General features: G+C 40.9%; 2 protein-coding genes and 1 long non-coding RNA gene across 5 annotated transcripts in view; 1 reads left to right on the top strand and 2 right to left on the bottom strand.

The window, feature by feature from the left end:
• Window positions 1–488: 488 nt before the first annotated feature.
• rimklb (ribosomal modification protein rimK like family member B) lies at window positions 489–15,544 on the bottom strand. The gene is made up of 5 exons (XM_004070363.4): window positions 14,734–15,544; window positions 9,323–9,553; window positions 8,084–8,170; window positions 4,375–4,578; window positions 489–2,847 (listed from the first exon to the last, which is right to left on the bottom strand). The coding sequence occupies exons 1-5, from the start codon at window positions 14,894–14,896 to the stop codon at window positions 2,336–2,338; spliced, it is 1,197 nt and encodes a 398-aa protein (XP_004070411.1). The 5' UTR covers window positions 14,897–15,544; the 3' UTR covers window positions 489–2,335.
• Window positions 15,545–24,192: 8,648 nt separating this feature from the next.
• Window positions 24,193–27,602, top strand: part of LOC101156973 (forkhead box protein J3) — a 76,305-nt gene continuing 72,895 nt past the window's right edge. Inside the window, exons 1-2 of one of the 3 annotated variants that reach the window (XM_023956507.1) lie at window positions 24,564–24,674; window positions 24,762–24,842. The gene's annotated coding sequence lies outside the window, so the exon portion shown is untranslated. Of the gene's footprint in view, window positions 24,675–24,742; window positions 24,843–27,602 lie in introns of all 3 variants that reach the window. The other 2 variants (XM_023956504.1, XM_023956503.1) reach the window with 2 other exon arrangements.
• On the bottom strand, window positions 24,195–27,475 carry LOC110015342. Its single transcript, XR_002290527.2, has 2 exons — window positions 25,105–27,475; window positions 24,195–24,683 (listed from the first exon to the last, which is right to left on the bottom strand). It is a non-coding gene; the product is annotated as an uncharacterized LOC110015342 (long non-coding RNA).

The following is a 27,602-nucleotide window of genomic DNA, read 5'->3' as shown; positions in this document are numbered from 1 at the left end:
TCAGGTCAGTAAACTCATCCCTTTCAAATTCCAACACTTGGAAACAGTGGAAACGGCGCCCTTTTCTTCCGTCAGCAGCCTCCTACTTCACTGCAGCGTCTCATTTTTTACCTCCTTCATGATCGTAAACTAGGGAAATGCTGGGTCACTGTTTAACTAACCTTAACCACGTTCTGCACATTCAATCCCCAAAAAAGCAGGAGAGAGAAGTTAGCGTCTGATTCTGTCCTCCAGCTCGTGTTTACAATTTTGACACGATGAAGGAAAAACAAAGGTTTCAATACAAAGACAAACACTAGATAGGGACAACTACACATGTGATGGACCCCACCGGCCTCCCTGTCTGACACACCACTAGTTTCACAGTCTGTCTGTAACACACTCGGACTTTATAGACAGCAGACATCGTCACAGCAGTAGTGTAAACGGTGCAGCGCCACTGGGATGGCTCCACAGCGGCGTTAACAGCCAGAGTTGCCCCCCTTTTCTTTTTTTTTTGTGTGTCTGGCAGATGTAGCATTGGCACTCCCACCCCTACCTCCAGTAGGGCCCAGCTTTGAGTCTAGACAGTGAGTTTGGCCCACAACGAAGGGGAAAATAAGTTCAACTTCACAGCTGTGTCACTTTATTGAGACAATATAGGTGCACACAAATGTCTTTTCTTCAAAAACACTGTAATTTAGGAAGAACACGAGGAACATTCTGAAACAAGCAAGGAAAAAGTGCATGTCAACCATGGTATACACCACTACCTTTATACTCTAGTTTACAGGAACTTTTTAGTTGTTGTTTTCTTCCCTCTGCATGTAGGTGTGTATTGTGTTCATACTCGGGTGGTTTCTGTGGGGTTTTTTTGAGTGGGAGACAGAGATCCAGGCTGCTTCCCTGAGTTGGGATCAACAGAAAGGGATACAAGCCGAAAGACAAGTCGCTGTTTGGACGAAAAATGATTTGTGCTTTAGGTCACACTTGGCTAGTAATATATTAAATCCCTTAGCATATGCCATTGCAGTTTTGTTTATTTTTTCTTCAGAGTTCATTGAATCGTGAAAAACAAAAAAGTGTAAACAAAGTCTTTTGTTTGGATCTTTTTTTTACTTTCCTTTCTTTTCCAGTAAAAGGGGAAAAATGTAACGTTCTACTTAAAAATACTGTAAAAAAATACTTTAAAGTTTGTTTGTTTTTACACTAAAACACGTTCATGTGGTTTTGGTTGTTACATTTCTATTTAAAAAGAAAAAACAAAATATATCAAAACAACAAAAAAGTCTACAAAAGGTGAACAGAAATCCCATCTGAAACCAATTTCCTTGCGTCAGCACCAATTCAAAGTCTGTACAGTATCATTTGTCACTATAGCTTATGAAAATTTCGGCAGTTGTTTCAGTTCCAGTTGTATGTGCTAGTATTCTCTGAAGATCGTTCACTACTTCTATTTACAAAAAAAAAAAAAAATTAAGAGAAATAAAAAATAAAAATCATAGTTTAGGTCCGTGACATAAAGGGAAGGAACAGCTGGCATGTCAGGGGCCGCCTGAACGCCACACGGATCTGGGCTGATGTGTAGTTTACATCTGGATCCTATAGCCTCAACAGGGTTCTGAGGTAATTCAACTGCCAAGTGTTGACGTGGCTTTCACACTCTGTCTCATTGTTGCTCAATATGTCAAAGAAGTGAAAATGATTTGTTTTTTTAATTAATGAAGTGCCAGGCATTCGTGAATTGTTGTTGCTGCTCTGAATTCATTGAAATAAACCAGCTTGTCAGTGTGAAACCTTGTTTGCTGTTGGCCAACACTGTATTTGTTGCATCGTGTCTTGTTCTGGTCTGTTTATGCCTAGTGTGACGATGAATTAAGGTGGAAAGCTTCATCGTTTCAAAAATCTACCAGACAGTCTCAGCAGAAAAAAACGCGAACTGTAAAGCCAGATGTATGCATTAGTTGGAGTTCCTCAACCATCCAAAAGTAGTAAAAATGCACACAAGTATAGGCTGAATTTAGTCGTTACCTGATATATTGTATCCCATCATGCTGTGAAGTAAAGTGTTTCCAGATGGTGGGATTTTTCATTTTTGGAAAGATGCAAAGGTGTGAGAGTCAGGGGAGCAGCCGCAGATCTTTAACGAAAAGGAAGGATGCTCGTGTTTTGAGTTTGTTTCCATGGCTGTGTGAGAATCTGTTCTTTTGCCCCTCAGTTCCTGTTTTGAATAAACGTTTTTCGTTCGTATGGTTTCTGGGTCGATATGTGTTTTAAAAGACGTTTTTGTCAGCATCAATACAGGGTTTGTATGTGTGTAGTGGTGTGTTCATGCATGCAGGGATTCGCCTGAAGCTCACTCAGTCAATAGCTTGATTTCATTGGCCAGGAGGGTGTTAAAGTTGTAGGTTGGATCTGGCAGGTCGGGCAGGGATGGGGGCGTGGACTGGCGGGACGACATCTGGGAGGGCTCGGCTAGCTCCGGGTCACTCTCGCTTGAAGTGGATCCTACGCTCATGTTGCAGACGGCCTCCGGCAGCGAACCGCCGCCGGCGGGGACGATGCACACCTCTGGCTCGCTGCTGGTCTCGCTGGTGCTGGAGACCACAGACAGCAGGGACATCTTGCGGGTGAGGCGGCTGGGGAGGTTGGAGAGAGCAAAGTCCGCGACGATCCCTGCTACATCCATGCCGCAGGCCTGGTCGAAGGCGATGAAGCCCACGTTGGCGTTGGCCTCGCACACCACGTAGGAGCCGTCGTTGAGCTGCAGGAGGTCGACGCCGCACACATCCATGCCGAGGATGTTGGACACCTCTATGGCAAGCTGCTTGCCCTGCTCGTTCAGGGGGCACATCATACCAACACCACCTACAGTGATCAGAGACACACAAAACACTTTAGTCAGATACGCAATCTTACATATAGTACTGTAGAGTACTGTATTTTCTGCACTTAAAAGCCTTAATTGTTTTTATAAAACACCAATGACTCTCAAAACCCAAATTTAGGCGTTACTCACTAGGTTAGGAGTCAGCGTAGTCAGAGCAATGTTTGTTTTAGTGATATCCGTCTGTTTTTTTTACATGTTCTAAATAAGATTGGGAGTTACAGGTATTGTCAAAACGCTAATGTTTCTAACGCGGCTAACGTTACAAACAAGTTATTGTGAAAGAAATGTAGTCTTACTGACTGACAGAATTATCTCTGACTCTTTTGCTTTGCTTAATGCGCATCTTGCTCCGTTCACACTGGTCTCAGGAAACGCGCGTTGAAGTGACCACCTTCAGCGATAAGTCGATGTTAATGCCTGTGTGTGTGCGTTTCCGGCTTCTGCGTTCAGTACTCTCGCATTCACGCTAGTTTTTAGGTCCTTTTCAGGCTCTACCTGCAAAACGTGCTGCCATTAAGTGCGCGTTAAAAGTGAAACCAGTTGAAATTAGACTAATGAGGCACTGGGCTTTGATTGAGACATATGTGTAGCGTCCCTTTTCATTCACGGAAGTGCCAACCATTTAAAAACTGATCAGGAAAAATGAATAACTGCAGTTTGTGCCCGGTAGGAATTATATGACACCAAGTCTTTTATATATCGGAAGAGAGCTTTGAAAAACAAAGCCTGGGGCATCACATGCCCGGTGTGACGATAGCATCATAGTTTGGTGCGCCGTTATATGACATAAGTTCAAAAACAGATCATTCATTGGCGATGCGACTTATGATGTGGAAAAGATGGTAGAACTTGGTAAAAAATAGAATTTAGGGCCATTAGTCAACAAATTTCCATATCAATACACCTCCACCGCCGTGCTGGACAGTTAGAATGAGCAGCAACCACTACTGAAGACTTCACATAATCCTTTATAAAGATGATCAGACATTCTGATAATCAGGTCATCACATTGATCTGATAAGCAGCCCTTGTTTGCATTACCCCCTTTACTCTCAGAAGCAGGATTTTCATTTGTTATTTTTGCCCATTCTGAATGACAAATATTAGTATTTTTGTGGATTTTGTTCTTATAAATGTACAACAGTCCGATGTCCTAAATGTGTCGCAGAGCATTCCACCCTCAGCTCAGCAAAAACTGCCTGTCCCCTGACACTGAAAATCAGCCACATCGGCAGGAATGTCACGTCACTTTCCATCTAGGGGAAGGATTTGGCACAAGGTCAATCGGTCAGGGCCAGTAAGAAATTATTTAAGAACTTTCTTTTTTTTTTGATAAATGGAAAGCAATGGAAAAATGTACTGTTAAATCAAAGTAGATTAATGGGACTCAAACGTAGAGGATGCGATAACTCTGGTCATGAAAAGCTTGGAGTCCTGTAACCATGACAGGAAGAGCCAGTTATTAAGTGTGTGCTCATTTGTTCCTTCTTTAGGCATCTGCCTACCCAGGGAGCAGTTGCTCTGCATGCGCCCGTCAGTGGAGCAGCGCAGCATGGAGCCGATGACACGGCCGCCCACCAGCACCACCCGCACATCCCGCCCGTGCGACTCCTTGACGTACTCCTGAAACAGGTAGGGGGTGTCGTGGCGGATCAAGTGGCACAGATCCGTCAGGTGGTGCTTGTCTCGTGCCAGGAACACAGCCTTTCCTAGGAGAAGGAAGGACACACTAGATGAGAGAAGAAAGGAAAGATGAGCTAGACTTGGTGCACACACAGACCCGTTTATATAAGTATAAGGCATCACAAGACGCTTGCTAAATCTGTTCTCCAGTTTCTAGTCTTTTGCAGTCATTTCAGTAAAATCGACACAACAGTCCTCACAACAGTAGTGCAGCTCCTCGTGCTACGTTCACACCGGGCACGTGACGCGCATTGAGCGCATTCTTGAACGCAGCTTAAGTTGTGTTTTGTACGTGCGTAGCTTCGTGTGAACGGCTTTGAATGCAGAAGCTCCCAACGTGCATTTACATAGATTTTACATTGAAAGTGGTCGCTTGAATGCGTGTCGCAGAGAGCGGCGTGAACGTAGCTTCACATAGGAGAGACGGTGCCTGTTTTAATCATTGACTGTATATGAGAACTGGACTGAGTGACCCATCCCCCCTCGTGTTCCAAACATAAAGTACCCAGTGGTTCCAAGAAGCCAAATTCCCATAAACTTCTATTGAGAGTCAAACAGGACTCCTTTGAAAAAGAGATTCTTAATCTCAATGGGACAATTACTGGGTAAATAAAGGTAAAATAAAACAATTTTTACTCAGTCATTCTATTGGTCAGAATAACTTTTTTGAACATGTCTGGCTAATCCTATTTTTTCATGACATTCTAGTGCCATTTCTCAAGTTATCTCAATAAAAGTAGGTGGTCTTACGAAGAACATTCAAACGGTTTGAAACATTTTGCGTGGCCCGCCTTCAAAAGCTCACTCCTGATTGGCGAGAGAGGTTGCCATAGAAACACTGACCGACTCAAACCAATCACTTTCATCGGAGCAGGAAGTAAGGCATTTTTTATGGGTGACGTCACACTCACTCAGTCCAGTTTCCTTTTACAGTGGGCGGATTTATGAGTGGAGCTTGGCCGTCTCGCCCCCTTAACAAAACTCTGTCGGGCCGTACCACAGCGAGGAGAAAAAAAGTGTGCAATAGCTTTGCTGTGACCCACATGTGGGCTGAAAAAGCAAACATGTTTCTCTACCAACAATCTAACAACTGGTATTAAACAGAAACCCTCTGACAGATGTTTCTTTCTGGTGATTATTCCAAACATTTCCAGCATTATTTTTGTTGGCTTTAACGTCATGAGATGAGCCAGAGTTTTGGTCAGGGTCAACTAACTAAAATCCACCTCTGAGACACTGAATTCCAGGAAAAGGATCAAACTATTTGTTGTTGTTTTTTCCATAGAAAAAACGGCCACATAGATGGTAACAGCATCTACAGTCAGGATCATAAATATTTGGACAGAGACACATTCTTTCTAATTTAGTTTCTTTACATTACCACAATTCTGTCTGATAAAAACTGGGAACCGGATATTGATAAATCATGTAATAAAATGGTAACAGTATAACGGGGTGGGATTATATAAGTTCGCTTCCTTCCACTCCCTTTCAAGCAATATTATTAATATGTCTAATTATCCTAAGTTTGATTAGTTACTGTATGAATGTATAACTGATGTTTATATTGCTGTTGTGTATTATTTCTACTTAATTGCTTGAAATAAACCATTTCAAATCAAATCAAATCAAAACAGTGAATTTTAAATAAGACAACTCAGATGCCATTGGGGTGCAGACTTTCAGCTTTTATCCCATCGGTTGAACAAAAGGATTGCATTAAAATGTGAAAAACTAAAGCATTTTTTAAACACAATCCCTTCATTTCATGGGCTCGTAAGTAATTGGACAAATGAAATAACTTAAAACAAAATGGACATTACTAATATTTGGTTGAAAACCCTTTGTTGGCAATGACAGCCTCAAGTCTTGAACTCATGGACATCAGCAGATGCTGGGTTTTCTCCTTCTGAATGCTCTGCCAAGCCTTTACTGCAGCGGCTTTCAGTTGCTGTTTGTTTGTGGGCCTTTCTGTCTGAAGTTTAGTCTTCAACAAGTGAAATGCTGCTCAATTGGGTTAAGATGAGGTGACTGACTTGGTCTTTCAAGAATATTCCACTTCTTTGCTTTAATAAACTGCTGAGTTGCTTTGGCTGTATGTTTTGGGTCGTTGTCCATCTGTATTATGAAACGCCGTCCAATCAGTTTGGCTGCATGCACCTGGATATGCACAGACAGTATGTCTCTGAACACCTCAGAATTCATTGGGCTGCTTCTGTCCTGTGTCACGTCATCAATAAACACTAGTGTCCCAGTGCCACTAGCAGCCATGCACGCCCAGACCATCACACTGCCTCCACAGTGTTTTACTGATGATGTGTGCTTTGGATCATGAGCTTCTCCACGCCTTCTCCATACTTTTCTCTTGCCATCATTCTGGTAGAGGTTGATTTTGGTTTCATCTGTCCAAAGAATGTTTTTCCAGAACTGTTCTGGCTTTTTTAGATGCTTTTTAGCAAAGTCCAATCCAGCCTTCCTATTCATGAGGCTCATGAGTGGCTTGCATCTTTCAGTGTACCCTCTGTATCTACTTTCATGCAGTCTTCTTTTTATGGTAGACTTGGATATTGACACGCCTACCTCCTGGAGAGTGTTGTTCACTTGGTTGGCTGTTGTGAACGGGTTCCTCTTCACCATGGAAATGATTCTGCCATCATCCACCTCTGTTGTCTTCCGTGGACGTCCAGGTCGTTTTGTGTTGCTGAGTTCACCAGTGCTTTCTTTCTTTCTCAGGATGAAGCACACTGTTGATTTTGCCACTCCTAATACTGTAGCAATTTCTCCCATGCTTTTTTCTGTTTTCTCAGCTTAATGATGGCTCCTTTGACCTGCATGGAGAGCTCCTTTGACTGCATGTCTGTTCACAGCGAAATCTTCAAAATGCAAGCACGAGTCCCCTAATCAACTCCAGGCCTTTTATCTGCTTCACTCATAATGACATACCGGTAATAAGGGAATTTCCCACACCTGCCCATGCAATAGCATGGAAGTCAATTGTCCAATTACTTACAAGCCCATGAAATGAAGGGATTGTGTTTAGAAAATGCTTTAGTTTTTCACATTTTTATGTAATCTTTTTGTTCAACCCGTGGAATAAAAGCTGAAAGTCTGCACTTCAATGGCATCTGAGTTGTTTCATTTAAAATTCACTGTGGTAATGTACAGAAACTAAATTAGTCAGGACCAAATATTTATGGTGCTGACTGCATGTGGCCACTAAACACTGCAGTTATTCCCTCACATGAGTGTGGAGCCACAGAAGAGTCACTGACTCTAAAAATGGGACAGCCGATCTCTTATTACTATTGACAACGTTCAACCTCCCTCACAAGCCCCTTATGAATTTTAAATTAATTAACCTCGCAATCACAATGAAAACTTTACAAGCTGGTGTTTTGCATCTGTGGCAACACCACCGGTCTAATGATCTAACACCGTGCTAATGAATTTCATGCGAGGGCGGGCAGAATTCCCGTCAGGGTGGACATTTCTGAGGAGCGGCGTGCTGATCGGAACAAATGACGGCCTTACCTCTGTGCCCACGTGCATTCTTCACCACCACGGGGTAACCCAGGGGCTCCGCCTCGTCGATCATCTTACGGAAGTTGTCGTGCCCGCCTGAAAAGTGCCCGTGCACACAAACACACACAGCAAGTCAATAAGAATGAATGAAAAAGCACCTCATTTCGATGCCTTAATTTGTAGGTTGGAGTCGATCCAGCGAGTGAGAGGAGAGGGAATGTAGCGCGTCGCTATGGCAACAAGAGGCCCTGAAAAACAGCAAGGCAGCAGGATCGCTGTCCTGAGCTGCCTGATTCATGACAGAGTAGACACTGACCACTGCATTTAATGAGAAGCAGCTGACCACATCTGACAATGATTTATTATGGCTGCTTGTCGCAACAGATGTGCTCAGCTCAGGCTTCAGACAGAACAAACAAAAAGAAAAACATTCTTAAAAAATAGTTTGTCCTGAGTTTTCTCCTCTATCCTCTGACACTATCTTTGTCTTCCTGTCTGGTCATGTTTGGCAGCCAGTCAAAGGGAACAGATGTGAACGCCGCCGCCGCTTGGCTCACATCGGATGCCCCTGAATCACATATACCCACCGAGATGGGGGGGGGGGGGGGGGGGGCACCAAATGTGATCACAATCGCATCCTGAGCGGTGAGGTTGGAGGCAGAGAGACAACTGCATGTTTAATGAAAACTCATGAAAGGCCACGGTCTGGATGCGTGCGCAGTGTCAGCGGTGGGGGTTAGTTACATAAGCTCTCCAGCTGCTCCACATGCACAGCCTGGCCTACTGTGCACAGACACATGGAATGTAGGCCAAACAACCCCACCATCACCAGCACCACCCCGCCCGCCCCCTTCTTTCTTTTTTTCCCTCCTTTTACCCTGACTGTTTCCTTCTGTTTCTGCACTCAGCTCTGTGGACTTGTGGAAAAAGAAAAAAAAGACTCCAATGTGCTGCTGGCTGTTTTGTCTTAGAGAATGAGTGAAAAGGAGTAATGAAAGCAGCAGTTCCTGCTTCACCGTCTGCCCAAGCTGACTGTTTTCACAGACGTTAGTCACTAGTTATGTTAGACCTTCAAGTTTAGGCAGATACTTGGCATGCTTACAAAAAATGTTTATATTTTTATTATAAAAGTAGAATTTATCCTTAGTCTTTTTAAAAGGTTTATTTAGCACAAACTATGATGCTTATTTAACAAAATAATAATCAACTACATTCTTCTTTGACGAGGAAAAAAGAGAGTCAATTTACCGTAAGAGAAGGTGTCAGGAAGAGGCACGCCATGGCCAGCAAGTTCCTGGAAGGTCCAAAACTTGTTGACGCAGTTGAGTATGGCCTGAGGCCGGTTGATCAGCCGACATCCCATCTTCTCCAGGTGGCGCAGCACGGTGATGTCACTGTCAGACTGAACCCAAGGTGTGGGCACGCGCACCACCACCACCTGTGGATAGGAGGTCACCAGCTCTTGATCCACTCGCAGACCTGGAGGGGGGAGGAAGTGAGGGGAAAGGGGTCGGTGAGCATCAAGATGGACGAATAAGCCGAGACAAGAAAGAAAGAAAACAAAACAAACCTTGTTTCAAGAAAAATCGACTTAATTTGTGTTTAAAAAAGGTTTTACTTTTTTGTTTTGAAATAAGAATTGGTAAGACAATTTTTTGCTCGTTTGAATAAAGTTTTTTACATTTTAAGAGCTTATGACTTATTTCTGGGAGGCGTGTTGTAAGTATAAGCCTGTTAAATCAATTTTACCAAACATATTTCTAAATGCTGTATCTTTTGGGGCATTTTATTGTACATCAGTAGGTATTTGTTTGAGTTTTAAGCTCCAGTTACTGGTCTAAAGGGCCTTTTAGCTCTTTCTAAAATGGTAATCCATCACCTGCATTGGAAGTTCTTCTGCTTACAGAGGGAACCTGACACTGATAAGATGTTCGTTGGGTTTAATGGATAACACAAAACCAAAACTAATATTGATGGTTACAAAGACAGAAGAAAATTCATGTACTGCCCCGCCCATCCTCTTCAAACACATCTCAGAAGGGTAGCATTCTGGCTCTCTATGTGGTTGGATATCTCTTCTACAAAAACTGAAACCAAACCCTACTGCAATTCAGAAAAGGACAATCCCGTAGAATAGGAGATGTCTTTAATTTAATCATGGGAAAGGAAAACGTGTCATTTGATATACAGTGAGAAAACAAACAGGCAGGACTCACAGGCACAACACTTTCAGACTGAAGGATGGCCAACCGTATTCAGACAAGCTATCTGTCAGCTAGGTGTCATGGCCGACTGTCTTCTTGTTATGTCTTGTTTTTGCGATCTTGTAATAACCTTGTCATTTGGTCTACAGCTATTTTGCATCCTTCTTGGATGTTGTTTCCTTCTTTTAAAGTCAGCGTGACCCTTGACTGGATGGTCTCAGCCCCACAACATGTTTGTCATGCAAATGAGGGCAGAGACACAAAAGGGAAACAAAGAATACTGATCAGGCACTTCTTTCCAGAATCACATGGCCAATTGTAGAGTTTGGATCACATCATGCTAAAAGAGCCGCTAAGGCTCTTTGGATTTACCACAACTTTTAAAAAGTCTCCATCTAAAAAGAAGTCTTAATGTGTTAAGAAAATGGCCACACAACTGTCTTAATTTTAGATCATATTTGCAAAGAGATTAGCATATGATCATTAATGAAAATGGAGGAGACGAATCACTTTTACTGTAGATGCCGTGACGACCCATCAAGACGTCCAGAGAACTAGCAGAAGCACTGCAATTCGCATTAAGGGGAGTTTCAGCCATCTTGAATTTTGCAGACTTGCTCTGATGATAGACGCAGCGACAAGCTCAACCGGAACTGCTTACATAACAGAGCTACCAAGATGTCGGCTACGCGTCGGCCTGCATTAAGTGCATCTGTCGCACATTGTTAATGCATGTGGGGGTAAAAGATGATTTGAGATGGCAACTTGAAGAAAAGGTCAGGACAGTGGGGCACAGGCTAAATGAAAACAAAAGGAGAGTGATTCCATTAAAAAATCCTATCTATTTATTGCATCTTCAGACAAAGGCAGCATAGAAGCTGTTAGATTGGGGACTGTTACACACTGCACTGATTATGCTGCCGCCGAGCACACTGAGGGGTGTTACAGTGAGGAGTGTCAGGGGACGTGGTCTCATGGTTTTTGACAGTATTCACAGTACTTGTCCCTGTCTCCAGGGAAACCAAACAGGGACCAATGAGGGAGCTGGATGAATCAGTCCTATTCATCTGTGCAAGTGTTTGTGTTCTTTACACTGCCTGTCATGTGACCGGCACAAAAACGCTCAGAAACGTTGACAATTTGGGAGGATAACAGATTCATCAGTCGGGACCACTTTGTGTTCCTGCCCAGATGACAGAGACCTCTTTGAATGCACTCATTTTTCAGTGGAGTCTATAGATGCTTTACATTTTCAATCAGCTGACAAAGCTTGCAAGAATGGCGAGCATGCTATGCATTCCACTGTCACGTCACAAAGCGGCCTGACAGACACCACCTATATGTTTGACCGGTAGTTCCTGCAAGCCAAACCTACGGCTGTGAAACCGTCTCCACATTCCCAGATTGATTCGACTTGGTTAACGCTAACAATCCATCCCCTGATGATGAAGTGTTATCTGCAGCACAAAGGGTAGAAAGACTAAATCCATACTGCTGCCCTATCAATGTGGTATTTCAGTTAAGATGCACTAAAAATATCTGACAAATACAAAGCCAAACAGCTTATATAATCTGCTTTGTCAGCCCAGTGGAGCAGGTTTTGGGCAGAAAGCAGCTGGAACTACTCAAGTTTCTGGCTAAAGGCAGAAAAAGTAGAATCACAGAAGACGGACTTCTAAAATACTAAGAGCGGAAAAACAACACAACAAAGTCATTCAGCTTTAGAAAAAGTTTGAAAATTGTCACATAAAAACAGCCAACACTCTGGAAGAGGTTGTCATAAAAAGCTGTCCCAAAAAACTGCTCATATGTAGCCATAATGCTTCCTTTGACAGGTAACGCTGTAAGATATGGATACAAGTGTGCGACATTTCTAGATTAGGTGCTTCCATCCGCTTTTCCTATCAGAGCAAAGGCTGGGATCATCTTTCCACATCCAATAAAATGCAAATGCCTGTTTCCAGGGCAGCACATGATGACCTTCAACAGCCGCTAACTTAATAACTGACAAGGCGCGAAAGCATCAACTGTCTCTGTAAATATGCATCGTTTACATGTTTTACTATAAATGAGTGTTTATTAAAAACCAACATGCTTTTATTCTACTTTTATAAAATGATGGCTGAAAAATAAGTACTTGTAACCTTATTGTTTTTTTTAGAAACTACCATCATTGGTAGTGCAGTCTTGGGTGTCATCTGTTCTGATGTCAGCTGTATCCCCTCTCTGCTTATATTCATTCATGATGTGAAATTCCTCTTTCACAAATGCAGTTAGATCTGAAAAGGGCTGTAATGATAAATAAATAATCCCAAAAATCTGATTGAAAAACTGCAAACTTTTAAAGAAAGGATCGATTTAAGCACAAAATCCAGTTACTGTTATCTTTCATTTCACCTTTGGAATCAATAAGGTATACACAAATACATTATCTGTGCACTAACTTGTTAGAATTGATCAACACTTTTAAACAAAACTTGTTAGTTTGACTTTTTTTTTTTTTTTACTAATCAGTGCGGCTAAAGTAGATGTTTTTTTAAGGTTATGTGACTGCAGTATTTCCTGGAGTTTGTCCTCATTTTCATGGATGCCTAATCCATGAAAGACTTATGCTAATTCATGTGGAGGTTAATGTGGCAGAGAAGGAAATACTTGGTAACTAGTTAGATGATAAACTTAAAGTCTCAGAGGCTCTGCACATGCTGAGGTCACAACAAGGGCTAATGTGCCTCTCTGCTTCGGAAACTGCCGGCGTGGCCGATCTGTCTACTGGCTGTTAATCTGTGGTGTCACGCCAAAGCTCAGAAGACATTTACGGTATGCAGATTAAGACTCAGCATGGATTACAGACCAAGGTAACCCTGTTGTGCACCTTGCTAAATCAGAGATCGAGACGGTAGTCTGCCTACTTGCTGGAGTGACCTGCTACTTAGTGCATCAAGGATAAAGTCCGGTAACAGTTTTTTGGTGCCAAAGCGTGCTGTCCTTTGAAAGTCCCCACATTTGGTCAAAACTCGTGTTAAATACGAATCCGTCTTGACTAAAAACTCCAGCTTGACCAGTCAGCATTAACAATAAAGGGACAATCTGCCCGGACACACCCCTGCTCATCCCAGATTCTGCACCACCCATACAAGCTCTGTTAATGAAGCCTACACCATTTAGGTGTTAACGTTGACTCTCACACCTCTCATTCAGTCCTCATGGCTCTATTTCACACCACCCCTTTAAATTCTATGACTGTCTGTTCTGAGTTTCAGTTGTTTATCTCTTAATCAGGGCATCTTGTTGTTGGACAGAGCTATAAAATAATAACTAGAGAATTAAATTGTTATAAATCGATAGTGTTTTGTGGGGTTTGGGGTGGCACCATGTGCAGAAAAAAGTCATTGTTGTACAAAAACCTAATGCACTAGCATGCTTTTGTGGAAAAAAAGAAAATTCTGAAGGTTTGAAGGACAGCTGTACAAGATTGTTTGTTTTCTATTTACGAATCTGTATTAGTATTTTTCTCTGACAATCCAGAACCAAAGGGTGGCACAATAAACTTCATTAAGGAGAATAAGTCCTACTTCAATCATCTTTTCATCCCATGTAAAAGTTTTTCCAGTGATCCTTTGATTACGATTACGCAGTTTTTAGCCAAAATCATGAAACCTGAGTCGTTTTCTAGGACAATGTATTTGCCGAGCAACAGGAAATAATAAAAAATGTGTCCCTGAATTGTTAGCGGGTCTGCTGGCGCAAAGTAAGCCTGCCCCCATTTCCCGTCATCCTTCTGTTTACACACTCTCCCACTATCTTACAGCCCCGCACGTTCTCAACCTAACATAATCGCCAATATCGGACCTATCCAGTGACTCAGTTTGGAGCCAGATGCCAGCTCGGATGAGGAAAACAAACACGTGAATCTTGTCGCCTAAAAGTTGACGCATCAGAATAAAGGAGACCTGCCTACTATAGCAACTACTACATGTTTTTCGTCTGCTCCTGATTCACAACGATTTGAATAAAGAAATACTCAGAAATGCTTTTTTTTTTTTAAAACATGTGTCTATCATGACAAAAATGTCACAAGAAGTTAAAAACACCGAAAATATGATTTGGTTTAAAGTAGTCAAACTGAGGAATGCTTGTCCCTGTAGTGAAGTAATTTCTGCGTCAACAAACGATTTCTTTTCTCGATTTAACGCCTTTCCTGCAGCAGCAGTGGGAATACACGCGGAATTAGATCAAGAGTCATCGCTCTGCTCTGCCAAGAGCCAATCTCTCCAGAAAGTGGGTTAGGCGGTCACCGCTGTGCTGCCTCGCTTCCTCGCTAGCAGGCAGCCTTGTTTTGGGTTTCTGCAACGCATCACAACATTCTTTCTTTCTGTCTGTCTTCCCCCCTCAGCTGAACCACGTAAAAACGCAGCAAAAACACAGCAAACGTGCTCGATTCTTTTGTATACTTGCCTAATAGGCCCTGACTGATCGTAAGCACGATCTGATCCATGACAAGGGAGCGGAATTCAACCTCCTCTTCGGCGCAGCGATCCTTCAGCGCCCGGAGGATCTGGACTTGGGGGTATTCCTGGCTGATGCGTCGGTCGGTCACGAACCAAATCCGAGAGCACATGCTGCTGCTGGAAGTGTGGGGCCCGAAAAAAATTCAGATGGATGGAAAAATAGAATAACAATCGGGGGAGGGAGAGACAGCACTGCTGTGGTGTGGGAGCGGCAGGTGTGTGGCGGCAGCGCGGGAGTTTGGCGGCACGGAGATGCTCAGACAATGGAGACCTCGGCGGCAAGAAGAGCACAACCACGACCCCAACCGCTGACTGGACCGAACCAGCAACGAAGACGAGTCTTCAGTATCACCTCTGTTTCCTTCTGCTTCCAGCCATTTAGTCTCACCGAGCTGCAGTTTGTTGAGCGTCGGTACAGAGAGGGGAAAAAAATGTCTTTACCCGGAAGAACGTCCCTCTTGAAGCGGAGATGCAGCTCGAGTCGCCGGGCAAACAAAGCTGCCTGAAGCCCCGCCGCGATTGTATTTCCGCTCGACGACTCGAAGCCGCTATCCGCGTTTCCCACTGATCTCAATCACTCTATGGCACCACAAACCACAAGTTCTTCGTCTTGTCACATGAAAAATAAATAAATAAACAAAAATCCTCCCCAAAATGCTTGGCTGCTATCCACGAGGTATTGGTGCTGAAAAGTGCGCGCGCTTGGTTTACAACTCCACTTATCCGCGTGCACGTGCGCGGAAAACTGGGTCTGCCAAAAAACAAAGATGTGGAGGGGCGTTAACCAATACCAGCTCGCGGACGAGCTAATCGTCCAATCAACGCTGGGAATGTAGGCAGGCCTGTTTTCTCTCAGCCAATAGAAGAAGGCCGCAGACATCGAGGAGGTTGGGTCTGTTGAGGACGCGCGGAGGAGTCTGCAGTGCGCACGAGACCACGCACCCTCCGAACCGGTTTAGACCAGACTTTAGAGGCAGGCAGGAGGTTTGGCCAACAACGGCGAGAAGTGACAGGAAATTAAACGAGATCATCACAAACTTTAAACAAACTGTTGTTATTCATGTTTTTCTTTCCTTTCAGTTTGATGTTGACCTAAAACGCAAAGTAAAGAGAGTTTTTCTTCATTCATTGCAATGACGAACTGAAATGACCGTTATCTTCAGCGGGGAGGAGGAGGGTTTATCAAGGGAAGAGGACTAAGGCAACTGGGAAAACAGTGAAAGATGGGGAAAAAAGAATCATTTTTCTTAAATTCTATAATAGTTAGAGTTTATTCTCAGATTTAAAAAATGTATTTTCCCTATAATTGTTGATGTCAGAATTAAACTTTATTCTGAACTTTTATTTTAAACCATCAAGCATTCTCGGAGACTCCTTCCCCTTACTGAGAGCCACTGAACTACAGTATTTAGGAAAACGTATTTGCTTATTTAGGACCAACTTATTTGATAAAAAAACATACAAAAATAACACATTTTTTTCCATGAAATATAAAAAATGTGCTTAAACTAACTCTTTTCACATGTTGTTCGAATTACAATTACTTCCTCCTTTGTTTGCACTCCTCTCAAAAAGTAAAACATCTCAAAAACAAAAACATGCACAGCCCCCTAACCTGCCGGAGAAAGGCATTAAAGAAAAACATATTATGCTGTTACATCTCCATAAATGCTTTTTTGTATAATTTAGGCAACACAGTTATTATTAATCATAACTTAAAACTACCCAGTTCTCCTACACTATTCAAAAATTGTTCTATGGTGATTAATGTGTTGGGCTAATTGCATTAAAATGTCATTGGAGCTCACATTTCTATTTACTTTATGTTGGTTTCTTTGTGAAAATCTAATAGAATAGGACATTTTAACTTAAAAAATGGTATTGTTGTAACTTGCTTAAAGAACTTAACTGGAAGTACAACATTGTTCAGCCATCAGAAAGTTGTAAACTATCCATGAATGTTATGGGATCAGGCACACTGTTGTCTTTCCTTTTGTCTTCCAGTGGAGCCTTAACCTGCAGGCTTTCATTTGATGCGGGTCTTTATGAACAGGAAAACATGTTAAACATGCGGGGAATGTGGAGCCAATTACCAGGACTGAAACACACAGCAGTGCAGCGTGTGCAATGCGAGTGTTTTTGAAGAATCCAGTATTTAGATAGTGGTGTTATACAGGCCACACTCCTTTCCTACTTTATGAATGAAAGTGTTTCTTACCTGATAAGTTCAAAAAAAGAGGTTTTAAACTCTTGTAGTTGTAGTTTAAAGGGGGGGGGGGGGGAATTACATATTAAAAACAAAAGTTACTCTGTTTATGGAACATTGTTGACTCCAAATTCTTTGCATTCTTTTTGTTAATTTCCAGTTTATAGTATTTTATCTTTTTGACAAAAATCAAGGGAGATATTTTCAGTAAACCTTAGACTGCTTTTATTTTGAAAATCTTCTTTTTCCCCTCTCAGGAAGTCCCAAATCATTACTCACACCCCTCTCTGCCCGTCACAATTGAGGCTGGGTATTTAACAGAATTTAGGTGCTTCATCCTATTTCCAAGAAAGCAAATCATTAGCACTCTCCTGGTATCTTACCCGGTATGCTCTTCATCTCAGAATAAGATACATTTCAAAAGTTATAAACATATGTTGGCTCTGGATTATGGAATTTTCTGAGGATGTCTGGCTACTTTTAAAAATGCCATTAAGTCTTTTCTTTATTTTTACAAAGCATGATTGAAAATGATCCATAACCAAATAACCTAAGGCAAAAACAAATACAAAAATTGTGCAACATTGTAGCATCATGCCTAAGAAGATAAAAACTGTAAAACAGCCTGTCCTGCTGCCCAACCCTTAGAGTACGCAGAAAGAGCTGAGCGTGACGCTTGTTTGCATCCCTGTGTACTTCAAGGAACCAGGCTTCATTTGAAATTGCTCAAGCCTTGGCAACAGTAGTGTAAAGTGTTGTCATCTATCAGGCGCCCACACTGAATACTACACCTGAGCATTGTTGGGATAAACAGTCATTTCTGTTTAAGTATTGAACCTGACCCAAAAGGAATTTGCAAAGGGTCAAAGTGTAGAAATAATCCCTTAAGAATTGTTAGTGCGTGTCAGTTATGAAGTCATGTCCTTGTGTGTGGCAGGAGGCTCTAGAGGAAATAAAAACTCTAAGCTGAATTCTTGATTTTACTATTTTTTCTACTTTATCCTGTTCCAACAGCGTAATAGATGGTCTTTTACCTGGTTATCAGCATTAAATCGTGTCTATTTTGAGTGTTACTCACTCACTTTTTCTAAACTAGCAATTTTAGGAGATTTCTGCTGGTCTTCCCATGTCTTAGTGAAGACCAAGACATTATTTTTAAAAGGTCTTCTCCGTGTACAGGCTTGATTTGACACAGTTTTTCAGTCTGAATAGCCAAAGTTTCTGACTTTGTTTCTGTTTCAACGCTGCATCTAAGCCGTTTAAATACCTTTTCAGTCAATTAGACTTCCAGTGGTACTTTGGTTTTGTTCAGCGAAAGCTCCTACAACCACTGCTACACATGTCATATCATTAGACAGGTGGTTGACATTGGCCTAGTTAGAAATGACTGGATCTCGTGCCGTGTCGCTTTAAGCACCTGGAAAGTAAACGAAAGTAAGATTTTAATGACCTTTTTTTTAATGTACATAAAATCCTACTTTGTGATTCATTTACCGTCATGCCTGAAATGAACAAATTTTGTTTATTCGCTATTAAAAAAGCTCATTATAAACATCCTTATCAAGGTCTAGTTAAATACTACAAATTACCTAGTCTATACTAAAAGTGAGGCAGTATACTTGAAGTTTACTTTTTTACATACCATCTTTGGTTCATTTTGAATAATCTGAATCACTGACATAAAATGGATCCAGGTCAGCTTTAGCCAAAAGTTTAACCAGTGACATAAATACCTGGATCCTGAACAGTGCAGGGGAATTTTTCCAATTTCTTGCAATGTAATTAAGTGTAAATGAAATATGTGTATGTCAAAACAATAAACTAGAATTAATGGCAAATCTGTTCACATATCTGTTTCCTAAAGTTCAGCCTACAGTTGTCCACATCAAAATAATCCAAAGGGAACAGTATTAGACCATAGTATCACACTGTATGGTCACACCTCTTTGCAAAAACCAAAGTGTTTCCACGTATTGGACTGGAATGTTGGCTTGATTCTTTTTTGCTTTCATCATGTGTGTGTTGTCCGCTGTGATGCGCTTGGTCGTTTAGTAAAATAAAGCTACCATGCCTCAATCCAAGTGGTACCTTTCATTATCGAGAATAATTGATTTATTTCATTTTGAAACAATTTTATAATGGTAAAGGTCGATTCGAAACTTGCCTCAGACAGATCAATCTGGTTGCATATGAATATAAATCGATTGATTGATTAAGTCGATTAATCGTTACACCCCTAATATACCTCCTTACTTATACATGGTCTGCAGTAGACTTGCTATAATTATACTGTACTAAAGTATACATATTACAATAAACTTCAAGTTTACTTTTTTTTTGCTAAAGGCAAATGTCAACAATGAGTAAAAAATAGCATTTTATGATCTCCTAATGTTTAGTCTCTAAGATACAAAGATATCCTATGTCACATGTCACAGAACAGTCTTTATAAATAAAATGCATAATAATTGTTATTATTTCTTTGTGTAATTGTTTTTAATTTGCAGTCTAGTTATAAAACAAGGCTTTTTTTTTTTACAGCTAAACAAAGTGATTCATATGTTGCAGGAAGAGAAACTGCAGTCCTTTTCCTTTCTTGGAAAGTGGAAGCTCTACAGAGCTGTAGCGCCAGCTGGATCAAACTGGGCAGAGCCGGTCCTGCTGCCCAGCCCTCTACCTGCGCAGAAAAACGGCGCAATTTGCAGTATTTCACGGAATCGGGTTTCCTTTCAGATCATTCAAACTATGACTCTCGAATAGTTCCAACGGAAAGGTTCTGAAATCGTGCAAACTTTGTGATGAAATAAGTACGTCATAATCGGGCAAAAATCCAGCATTGCTGGCATATTCAGGCGCATAGGGTTGTTTTTTTTCCCCGTCAGTCTGAATCCTTTTTCAATCCCAGAAAAAAAAACACAGTTTAAGGCTTGAAACAGAAACAAACACGGTGTATTCGTTTAATTTTTTTCTGGCTTACATTTTTAATGCGTCTGGAAAAGCCACATGTCTATGAGATCAGCCTGCAGGAATTTAAAACTGCAGGAGTCTTTGGTCACGGCGCCATCTAGTGGCAGGATGCCAGATGACACCTCCCACAAAACTTTCTGCCCTTGTTTTACATATTTGCTTGCCTGCCTGCTTTCTACTTGTCCTTTTGTGACAGAAATCCATGCAGTCATGGAACAGCCTGTTGCTTTATGTCATGCAGCCTCTTTACCAGCAGAGTGCAGCAGTGAACAGGGTACGAGTCCTGCACTGAGTTGTCAGCTGACCAGGCTTTTCAAAGCACACAGATGAAGCCAGATAAACTGACAATTAACCTTTTTAAAAAAAACACACATCACAGATACAAAATAATAATGCATATATTGTTGAATTATGCATTAGACTTAAGACACACTTTTACACAGTCTTTGTTAAACATTTGTCCCACAAGAAAATCATGAAGACGCCTTTTATTGTGTCGCTTTTGTGAGAAACACATCAGGAAAAAGTGATAATGTAGTAAAGATTGACTTACTGGAACAACAAATAGGAAATTAATGTTAGAATAGGTGTCCCATTTATGTATTTTATGTTAAAATGTACTTATGTTAATGTGTGTTAATCCGTTAAAGTGAAAAATACTGAAGGTTGTCGAAGCCACGGTTAGTCATGAGGCAAATATATGTATTATCAACATTTAAAAAAACCCACATACAGCCATACCACAGACACATTTAAAACTACAAAGTCTAAATATTCCACATTTTGAATTTGTGAGGAATAGATCCATGAGAAGGTTCCAAGTGATTCAGTGCTGTGAGGTGATTCTGCAATGATACACTTCACCAAATATCTTGAAATGACAATAACAGATTGACAAATCACTTTAGAAACAAACAAAAATAATCACAACAATATAAAGTTAACTGCCTGACCCTAAAACCTCAGCTTTAGCCAATCTAAGGTGTAAAGGACAGAGTGACAGTAAAGATAGCAACATGTTGTAACCTGTGCACGTTAAAAAACAATCCGACCAAATTTTAGCTGTTTGTGTGATTCACCTCATAGCCTTATCAGTTGAATATTGACAATTTAGAATAGAATAGAATAAAACTCTTTTGATCACGCAAAGAGGAAATCACCTCTGTACCAAACACAAACAGTAGATAGACAATAAATAACAAAAAATACTCTTAAAAATGGAATAAAAACAAGAATTATTGTCAAGTATCTATGCGGTGTTGTAGCGTGTGACAGGAAGAAAAATCTTCAAAAAAAGGCTCCGTCCTGCAGCGATGGGACTGAAGGAATCACTGACTGACTGAAGGAGCTCCCCATATATTGATGATGATGATAAAGAGGATTGTTCATGATGGATTCACGCTGGAAAGTTACATTCTGAAGATTAGTAACACTCTGAACTTGTGGTTTTTAATTGGACATATTTTTAAACAGAGAAATGGAACAAATAGTTTCATTAAGACTTTTTGCTTCGTGCATGAATGCAACAATTTAAAAAAGTGAAAAAGGTTGACCAAAGACACAAGGGTTAGAAACATCTGCTGCAGAAAACCTTCAACATTCTGAATCCTTTGGGCCTTACCTGCCATTAAACAGACAAACAAAATGTGACGTACCTTAACAGAATACTGGACATGCAGTACAAAGAAAAAAAAATCAATTCTGGAGTTAAGGAAACATTGAGATGTCTTAAGTGACGTATGCCAACCCTCAGCAAAAAGTAGGCTATTTAATTGTGGGCAGACTTGTTCATGCTAAAAGTGAGAAGGTATACTTGAAATGCACTTTTATACAATGTGTATATATTGTAAACTTAAATTGTTCCAATTTAGTCTCAAGAAGTATTCAGTTAGTTTCCTTCCAACACTACAAGTACATGGCCTATAGCAGGCACGTCCAAAGTGTGGCCTGCATTCAACTTTTCATTAGTCTGCAGGCACCTGTCATAGAATCAATAACGTGCGGCCCCCAGCGCTTTCTAAGAGCTTTGTGCACAATTTCTTGATAGCGATTGGCTAAATTATGTTGTAAGCCGTTGTCAAACTGTGGCAACAAGTTTTGGCTACTCGACCTTCAGAGCCTTAAGGGCCAAATGAGAGGAAAACATTTATTTGTTCCTGTAATCAAAACCACAGTAATGTATGAATAAGACAATTATCTTTGTTACCATCCAATTCGCAAGGTTCACATTTAGAAGTTTACAGAGAGCACTCCAATGAAAACCTTGTTTTTTATGTTTTAACATTGTTCTCGTGGCTTTTTTCTCATGATGGAGAACATGTATGAAGAAAAATAGGCTCAAAATTGTGTGTCTGAGAATTTCTTAATCCTAAAAAAACTGTTGGAGAAAGCCTGTAGCTGTGACTGAGGTACTGCAGTTGGTTGGCTTCAACCTCCCTGCTCTGCTCCATTCTGATGCATCCTTGTAGACTAATAGATCCATATCTGTCTTTCTTTTTCCTCGTCTGAGCTGGCATCTGGCTCAAAACTGTACGGCTGGATCCATTATTGCTCGCCATTTTTGTTGCACCGACAATGTTGGGTTGAGATTGAGAGGGACTGTAAGCTAGCGGTAAAGATTGTAAACAAAGGGATCCTGGGAAATGAGGGCAAGCTTACTATGTGCCAACGTCCCGCCCACAACTCAGAGGTAAATTTCTGATGATCTCCTGCCGCTCTGCAGAATCTATGTTCTAGAAAATGACACACGTTTTTTGATTCTGGCTAAAAATGGCATAATCATAATTGAAAAGACACCAGGAATGGTTTCAAATAAATCAAAAAATGATTAGAGTGAGACTTCAATCGTGAATAATTTGTAAAATCTTACCTGAATCCAGATTCCATGTTGACAATTTATTTATTTAATTTTTCAGAGAGTCTTTTTAATCTTAGCTTTGGTCTTCAAATCAGAGATTCAATTCACAGTAATTTTGCTAAAAATGTGTTTAAATGTATTTCTGCTTAATGTAAAAAAAATGCGAAGTATCCCATCGCAATAGAAACAAATGAAACAGTTCATTTGCATTTAAAGGTCACACAGCCAATACTTACATTTTGTGCATTTTCTACTTAGGTTTTTTGTGATTCATGCGTAATATACATAATTCATCGGAGTTTGTCGCGTTTGTCATTCGTCGATGTGCGCAAATGTCCGTCGAGGGTTTCGGCTGATGGGACTTTACATGAATTCAGTTTTAAGCTGTTCAAAAGTTTTGGTCCATTGAGAAATATTCAGGTTATGTGTATTTTATGTAGTTTCTATGCAATTATTACGCAAATCTTACAAAGTTTGTGGCTTTCCACAGCGTTTCACGCACGTTTAACAGACTTTTCACGCATGTACTTTGTGCACCTTTTATGTATCGTTGTGCGCCCCACATATGTTCATATTACGTAATTGATGTACGAATTCTGACTTTAATCTCAGAATCCTGACTTTAAACTTAAAGAGGACACTTTCGTTAGTTCCAGTCGGCATGTATGACTCCACTGCTGCTAAAGCTAACTGAAGGAAGTAGCTCACAGGCCTCCGTAGTTCTGAGATTAAAGTCAGAATTCTGAGATTAAAGTCCAAATTCTGAGTTTAAAGTCAGAATTTTGAGATTAAAGTCAGAATTCCGGGTTTAAATTTGGAATTCTGAGAGTAAATTCAGAATTTTCCATGATCAATTTTCCCCCGTGGAATATTCGCAAGGGCTGTGTGGCATTTCCTTTGTTATGAGGCTGCAAAGAATGTAGGCTGAATGATTGGCCCTCACATTTTCACAGCACCAAATCTGTTTGCAAAAAGCTTAGACACTCTTGGTCTATAGTATACTTCAAGTATATTTAATAAAATATGCTTAAATTTTAGTACTTTTTACTAAGGACACTACAAGAAAATGTATTCAAATTTGCTGAAAAAGTACAAACTTTTGGATAAAAGACGTGTACAAATAGCAGTGACTGGTGTTGTCATGTCCAGGTGGGTGCGCTGTGACTTCACGTCAGCCTTCAGTCGTGAAATCCCAGGTATGCACTATATGGAATATATTTTCTAACAATACAACAATCCATCTTTGTTTAGCCTTTTTGTAAGTATTTTAGTGTTGATATAAGGAGGGTTAATGTGAGAATTGGAGCGGATTTCTTTGTGTTTTTCTACGACATTAATTCATTTTCTATTCATATATGACAAATAAACCAAACACAGATTTAAAAAAAAAATCTAAATGTGTGTTTTATTTTCAATATTTCTGACATGCGGCGTTCACGTCCCTGTGAAAATCTCAGTGCTGCCGCCGAAACGGGGACTAGTTCCATGGATGTGAATTCATTTTTCCTATTGTGGTGCATGAATTCATCTTCAACGTGCTCCGGCTGGCGCTGGAAGTAGTTCCGGTGGCTTATCAGCGGAGCGCAGATCAGCGGAGAGCCGGGGTCTTCTTCAGAGACTGAGCTCACGTGAAGGAAAGCGGGTCGCGGGCGTCGCGTCGCGAGGACAGTCCAAGTGACCACAGCGGCGGTCGCTGCACGCGTGCTTAGCCGCGTGCCCCCGGAGGACGCAGGGAAAGACAAGCCGCCGCGCGGGAGCTTTTGTCTTCGGATGGGATTTTCAGGAGCACAACCATAGGCGTCTGGAGTACAGAAAAAATAAATAAAAAAAGGGAGCCAGTTCACATCCACGCACGGCGGTGAGTAGTCTGCAGGAAATTAAAGAATAAAAAAATCAAATAAAAAATAAATAATGCCCGCATGTAAGTCATGAAGGTGTCTGTCAGCTGAAGGATGCGGTTAGACGGCAGGCCGTGACAAGTTGGTGTTTGCAGACACTGGAGGAATGCTCGCCTGTCTCAACTTCTGTAAGTTTTTTATCAGCATTGCAGCGGAGCTTTAATCATCGTGTTTTCATGTTTCAGCTGTTGTCCAGGTGACCGAACCCCCCGGTCACTTCAAAAGTCCCGAAAACTGTGAACGCCGCACGTGCGACGTTCACAGTTTTCGGGACTTTTGATGTGACCGCAAGGTCAGAGCACAATGATGGGGGAATCGTAGAACAGTTTTTAATCAAAATAATATTTTTTTTTTAACTCAACTATCAGACAATTATGATCAAATACTTACAAATGTTCCATCAAATGGGTCAAAAATGTCTCTAAAATGATCGATATAAAACATTGTTTTAAAAGAAAATCTCCATCAGGGATCTTGCTTGCAGTCTCAACTCTGGAAAAGTCTTATGGACAGATCACCCCTGGTTCTGATTTCCATGCACCCCCTTAATTCCCATCAAGATGAGTGCTGTCTGAACAGATTTCTCTCATCATTATTGGCTCTGAGATTTACTTGTGCTTGTAAATGGTGTTGATTGAGGGTAATTTGGCTTTTTAATTGCCGAACAGCTGCCACACTCACTCGCTGATTGCCATTGTAGGGCTTTTTCAGCACATCACTCATGGACCCCTAAATGCCTCATTAAAACGTTATGGAGAATCTCGTGAAACGTGAAGAGAAGGAACCTATCATAATGTTTTACTGATTTGTGTTTTATCATCAGAAAGGTCGTTGCAATTATCGTCAATGTCAGCAAATGCTAGCTGAAGAAGCAAGTGTGGGTAATGACTTTTTGAAAGTTGAATGAAGGGTTATTTGTGGATAAATTACAGACATCTCAGTTTGTCTGATGTATTCGTGGCCTTTTAATTTTTTCTTTTTTAATTTATAGAAAAAAGGTATGTTCTCTTGATCATTCCCTTTGAGCGTATTTACAAATGAGTCTGTCGGGATAAGTTGGATGGAAGAAACTCAAGGGCAACTTGTATTGTTAAGCAAGTAATGCGCAATATTGAATATTAATACTTTTGTGTGCTTCTTGTGTGGAAGTGAAGCACACGTCTGCGGACTGCTGCACGGCTCATGTTGACGAACCCGCATCATCCGCATTAGCCGCCCTTTGAAAAAAGTCTCTTTAAGTCATCTTTGTTTGACGTGCTGAGCAGAAGATGATTAGAGCTGCTGCATTGACTTCTCCGAATCAGCGGCTAACCTTGAAAAAAAGATCACTTCATTCAACATAACATTGCGATATATTTTTTTTAGCACTCTTCTGTTGTTCAGATTGATGCCTGGAAGCTGTCTGCTCCTCTTCATCACAGACTCTTCCTCCAGAGGGATTTCTGGTGAAATGTCTTGCAGGCAGATAGCACGGCGGTGGATGCTGAAGGAGGTGTGGATGAGATGTCCTTTCAGCTGGAAGCCTTCTAATTTGCCTCTAATTGCCAGGCCACTGCAGGTCATGGGGTCACTTTAATTACCTCAAGCCACATCAGTTATCAGCTCCTTTAGAAGTGATTTATTAAAATGACCTGATAGTTTAACACTCCCAAGAATTGGATAGTCGGATGAAACCAGATAGTATTTCAACATCAGGATCTACTGTTTTTTTTTTTTTTTGTGCCATCTCTTTCAATGCGACCTCTGTCGTGTCCCCTGGTAAAGTATCACGCAATTTAAATTCTAATGCTGCAAATCCTTTTATCTAGTGGAAATCCTCTTTGATTCAGTTAGTAAAGCATCCCTGTGATTTAAAAAAAAAAAAAGGAAGATGTGAGAGACAAGAAAGGGATGATCACCTTTTATGTGCCGTTGTTTGGATTGAACTGGGTCCCCGCGCCGCCAGCGACGCAGGAGTTGAGCAGAAAGCTTCCTCATGTTGAAGCCCGTGTCTTACACAAGCAGGGAGAGTTGCACTCTTACCAGTTAGGCTTTAATGACTATCAATTGTTAGCCAATTTGCATGTAAAACAATGCAATTATAAACAAGCATCAAAAAGCTGCGATACTTCTAAAAAATGTAAATGATGCTCCATTATAAAGCGTAACAAAACCAAAGCCATGCCTCTGAGCCTGGGCCTTGAGGTTTGGGATGCTCACTTCCATTATTAATGCAATTCACCAGCCAAATTTTTAGGTTGCTGCAGTTGGGCCCTTTAATCTATTTTTGCTGTAAATTAATGAATTTTTAAACAGGACTAGTCCTTGCTGGATGTGGGGCTGGATGTGGGAATGTAGTTGGAGTCGCAGTGACGCAGTGCTATAGCCTCCTTTGCTGTGCAAAGCATGAGTTCACAAACAGCATCCCATCTGTCTCTTGGGACTTTTTGTTGGTGGTGGTGGTGGGGGGGTTGTGTGTGTTGCCCGCGTATGTTTTATTTATGACAAAATGTGCCTTTTTAACTCCGCCGTTGTCAGGATCCTAAATTCAGAAAGCTTTTTTCGCTTGGTTGTAGTATATCTTGAGGGTCGCTAACTCTTTTTACCTCCGCAGATGTTTTCAGGTGTTGTTTTTCTGTGAGAGCTTGCTGAGTTAAATATTTAATTCCATGCCTGAAGGGATTAAGGGGATCCACTCTTGTTTTTTTCATAATTTTGAACCAAATTTTATTTCAACGCTCCAAAAAAATGGTGTCAATCTAGATGACAAGACCATTTTAAAGATCGCAATGACGATTAAAAAAGCAAATTGAATAATAAAAAACATTACATTTTAGAAATCAAAACTAAATTCCAGAAACCAATATTAAAAAAAAAGGAATGAAATTCAAATAAAATGTTTAGGAAAA

The sequence above is a fragment of the Oryzias latipes genome, chromosome 7 (assembly GCF_002234675.1).
Source record: "Oryzias latipes chromosome 7, ASM223467v1".
Taxonomy (NCBI): domain Eukaryota; kingdom Metazoa; phylum Chordata; class Actinopteri; order Beloniformes; family Adrianichthyidae; genus Oryzias; species Oryzias latipes.
Note: the sequence above shows the minus strand (reverse complement) of the source record. Positions and strands in the feature narration are given on the sequence as shown.

What these genes read in the sequence shown, in the direction of transcription:
- rimklb (XM_004070363.4), bottom strand. Translation starts at nt 14,896, where the DNA reads ATGTGCTCTCGGATTTGGTTCGTGACCGACCGACGCATCAGCCAGGAA. An exon ending in GATCAGTCAGGGCCTATTAG is followed by an intron (nt 9,554 to 14,733) that starts GCAAGTATACAA and finishes TCCCCCCTCCAG; the next exon opens with GTCTGCGAGTGGATCAAGAG. An exon ending in TCCTGACACCTTCTCTTACG is followed by an intron (nt 8,171 to 9,322) that starts GTAAATTGACTC and finishes GGCACTTTTCAG; the next exon opens with GCGGGCACGACAACTTCCGT.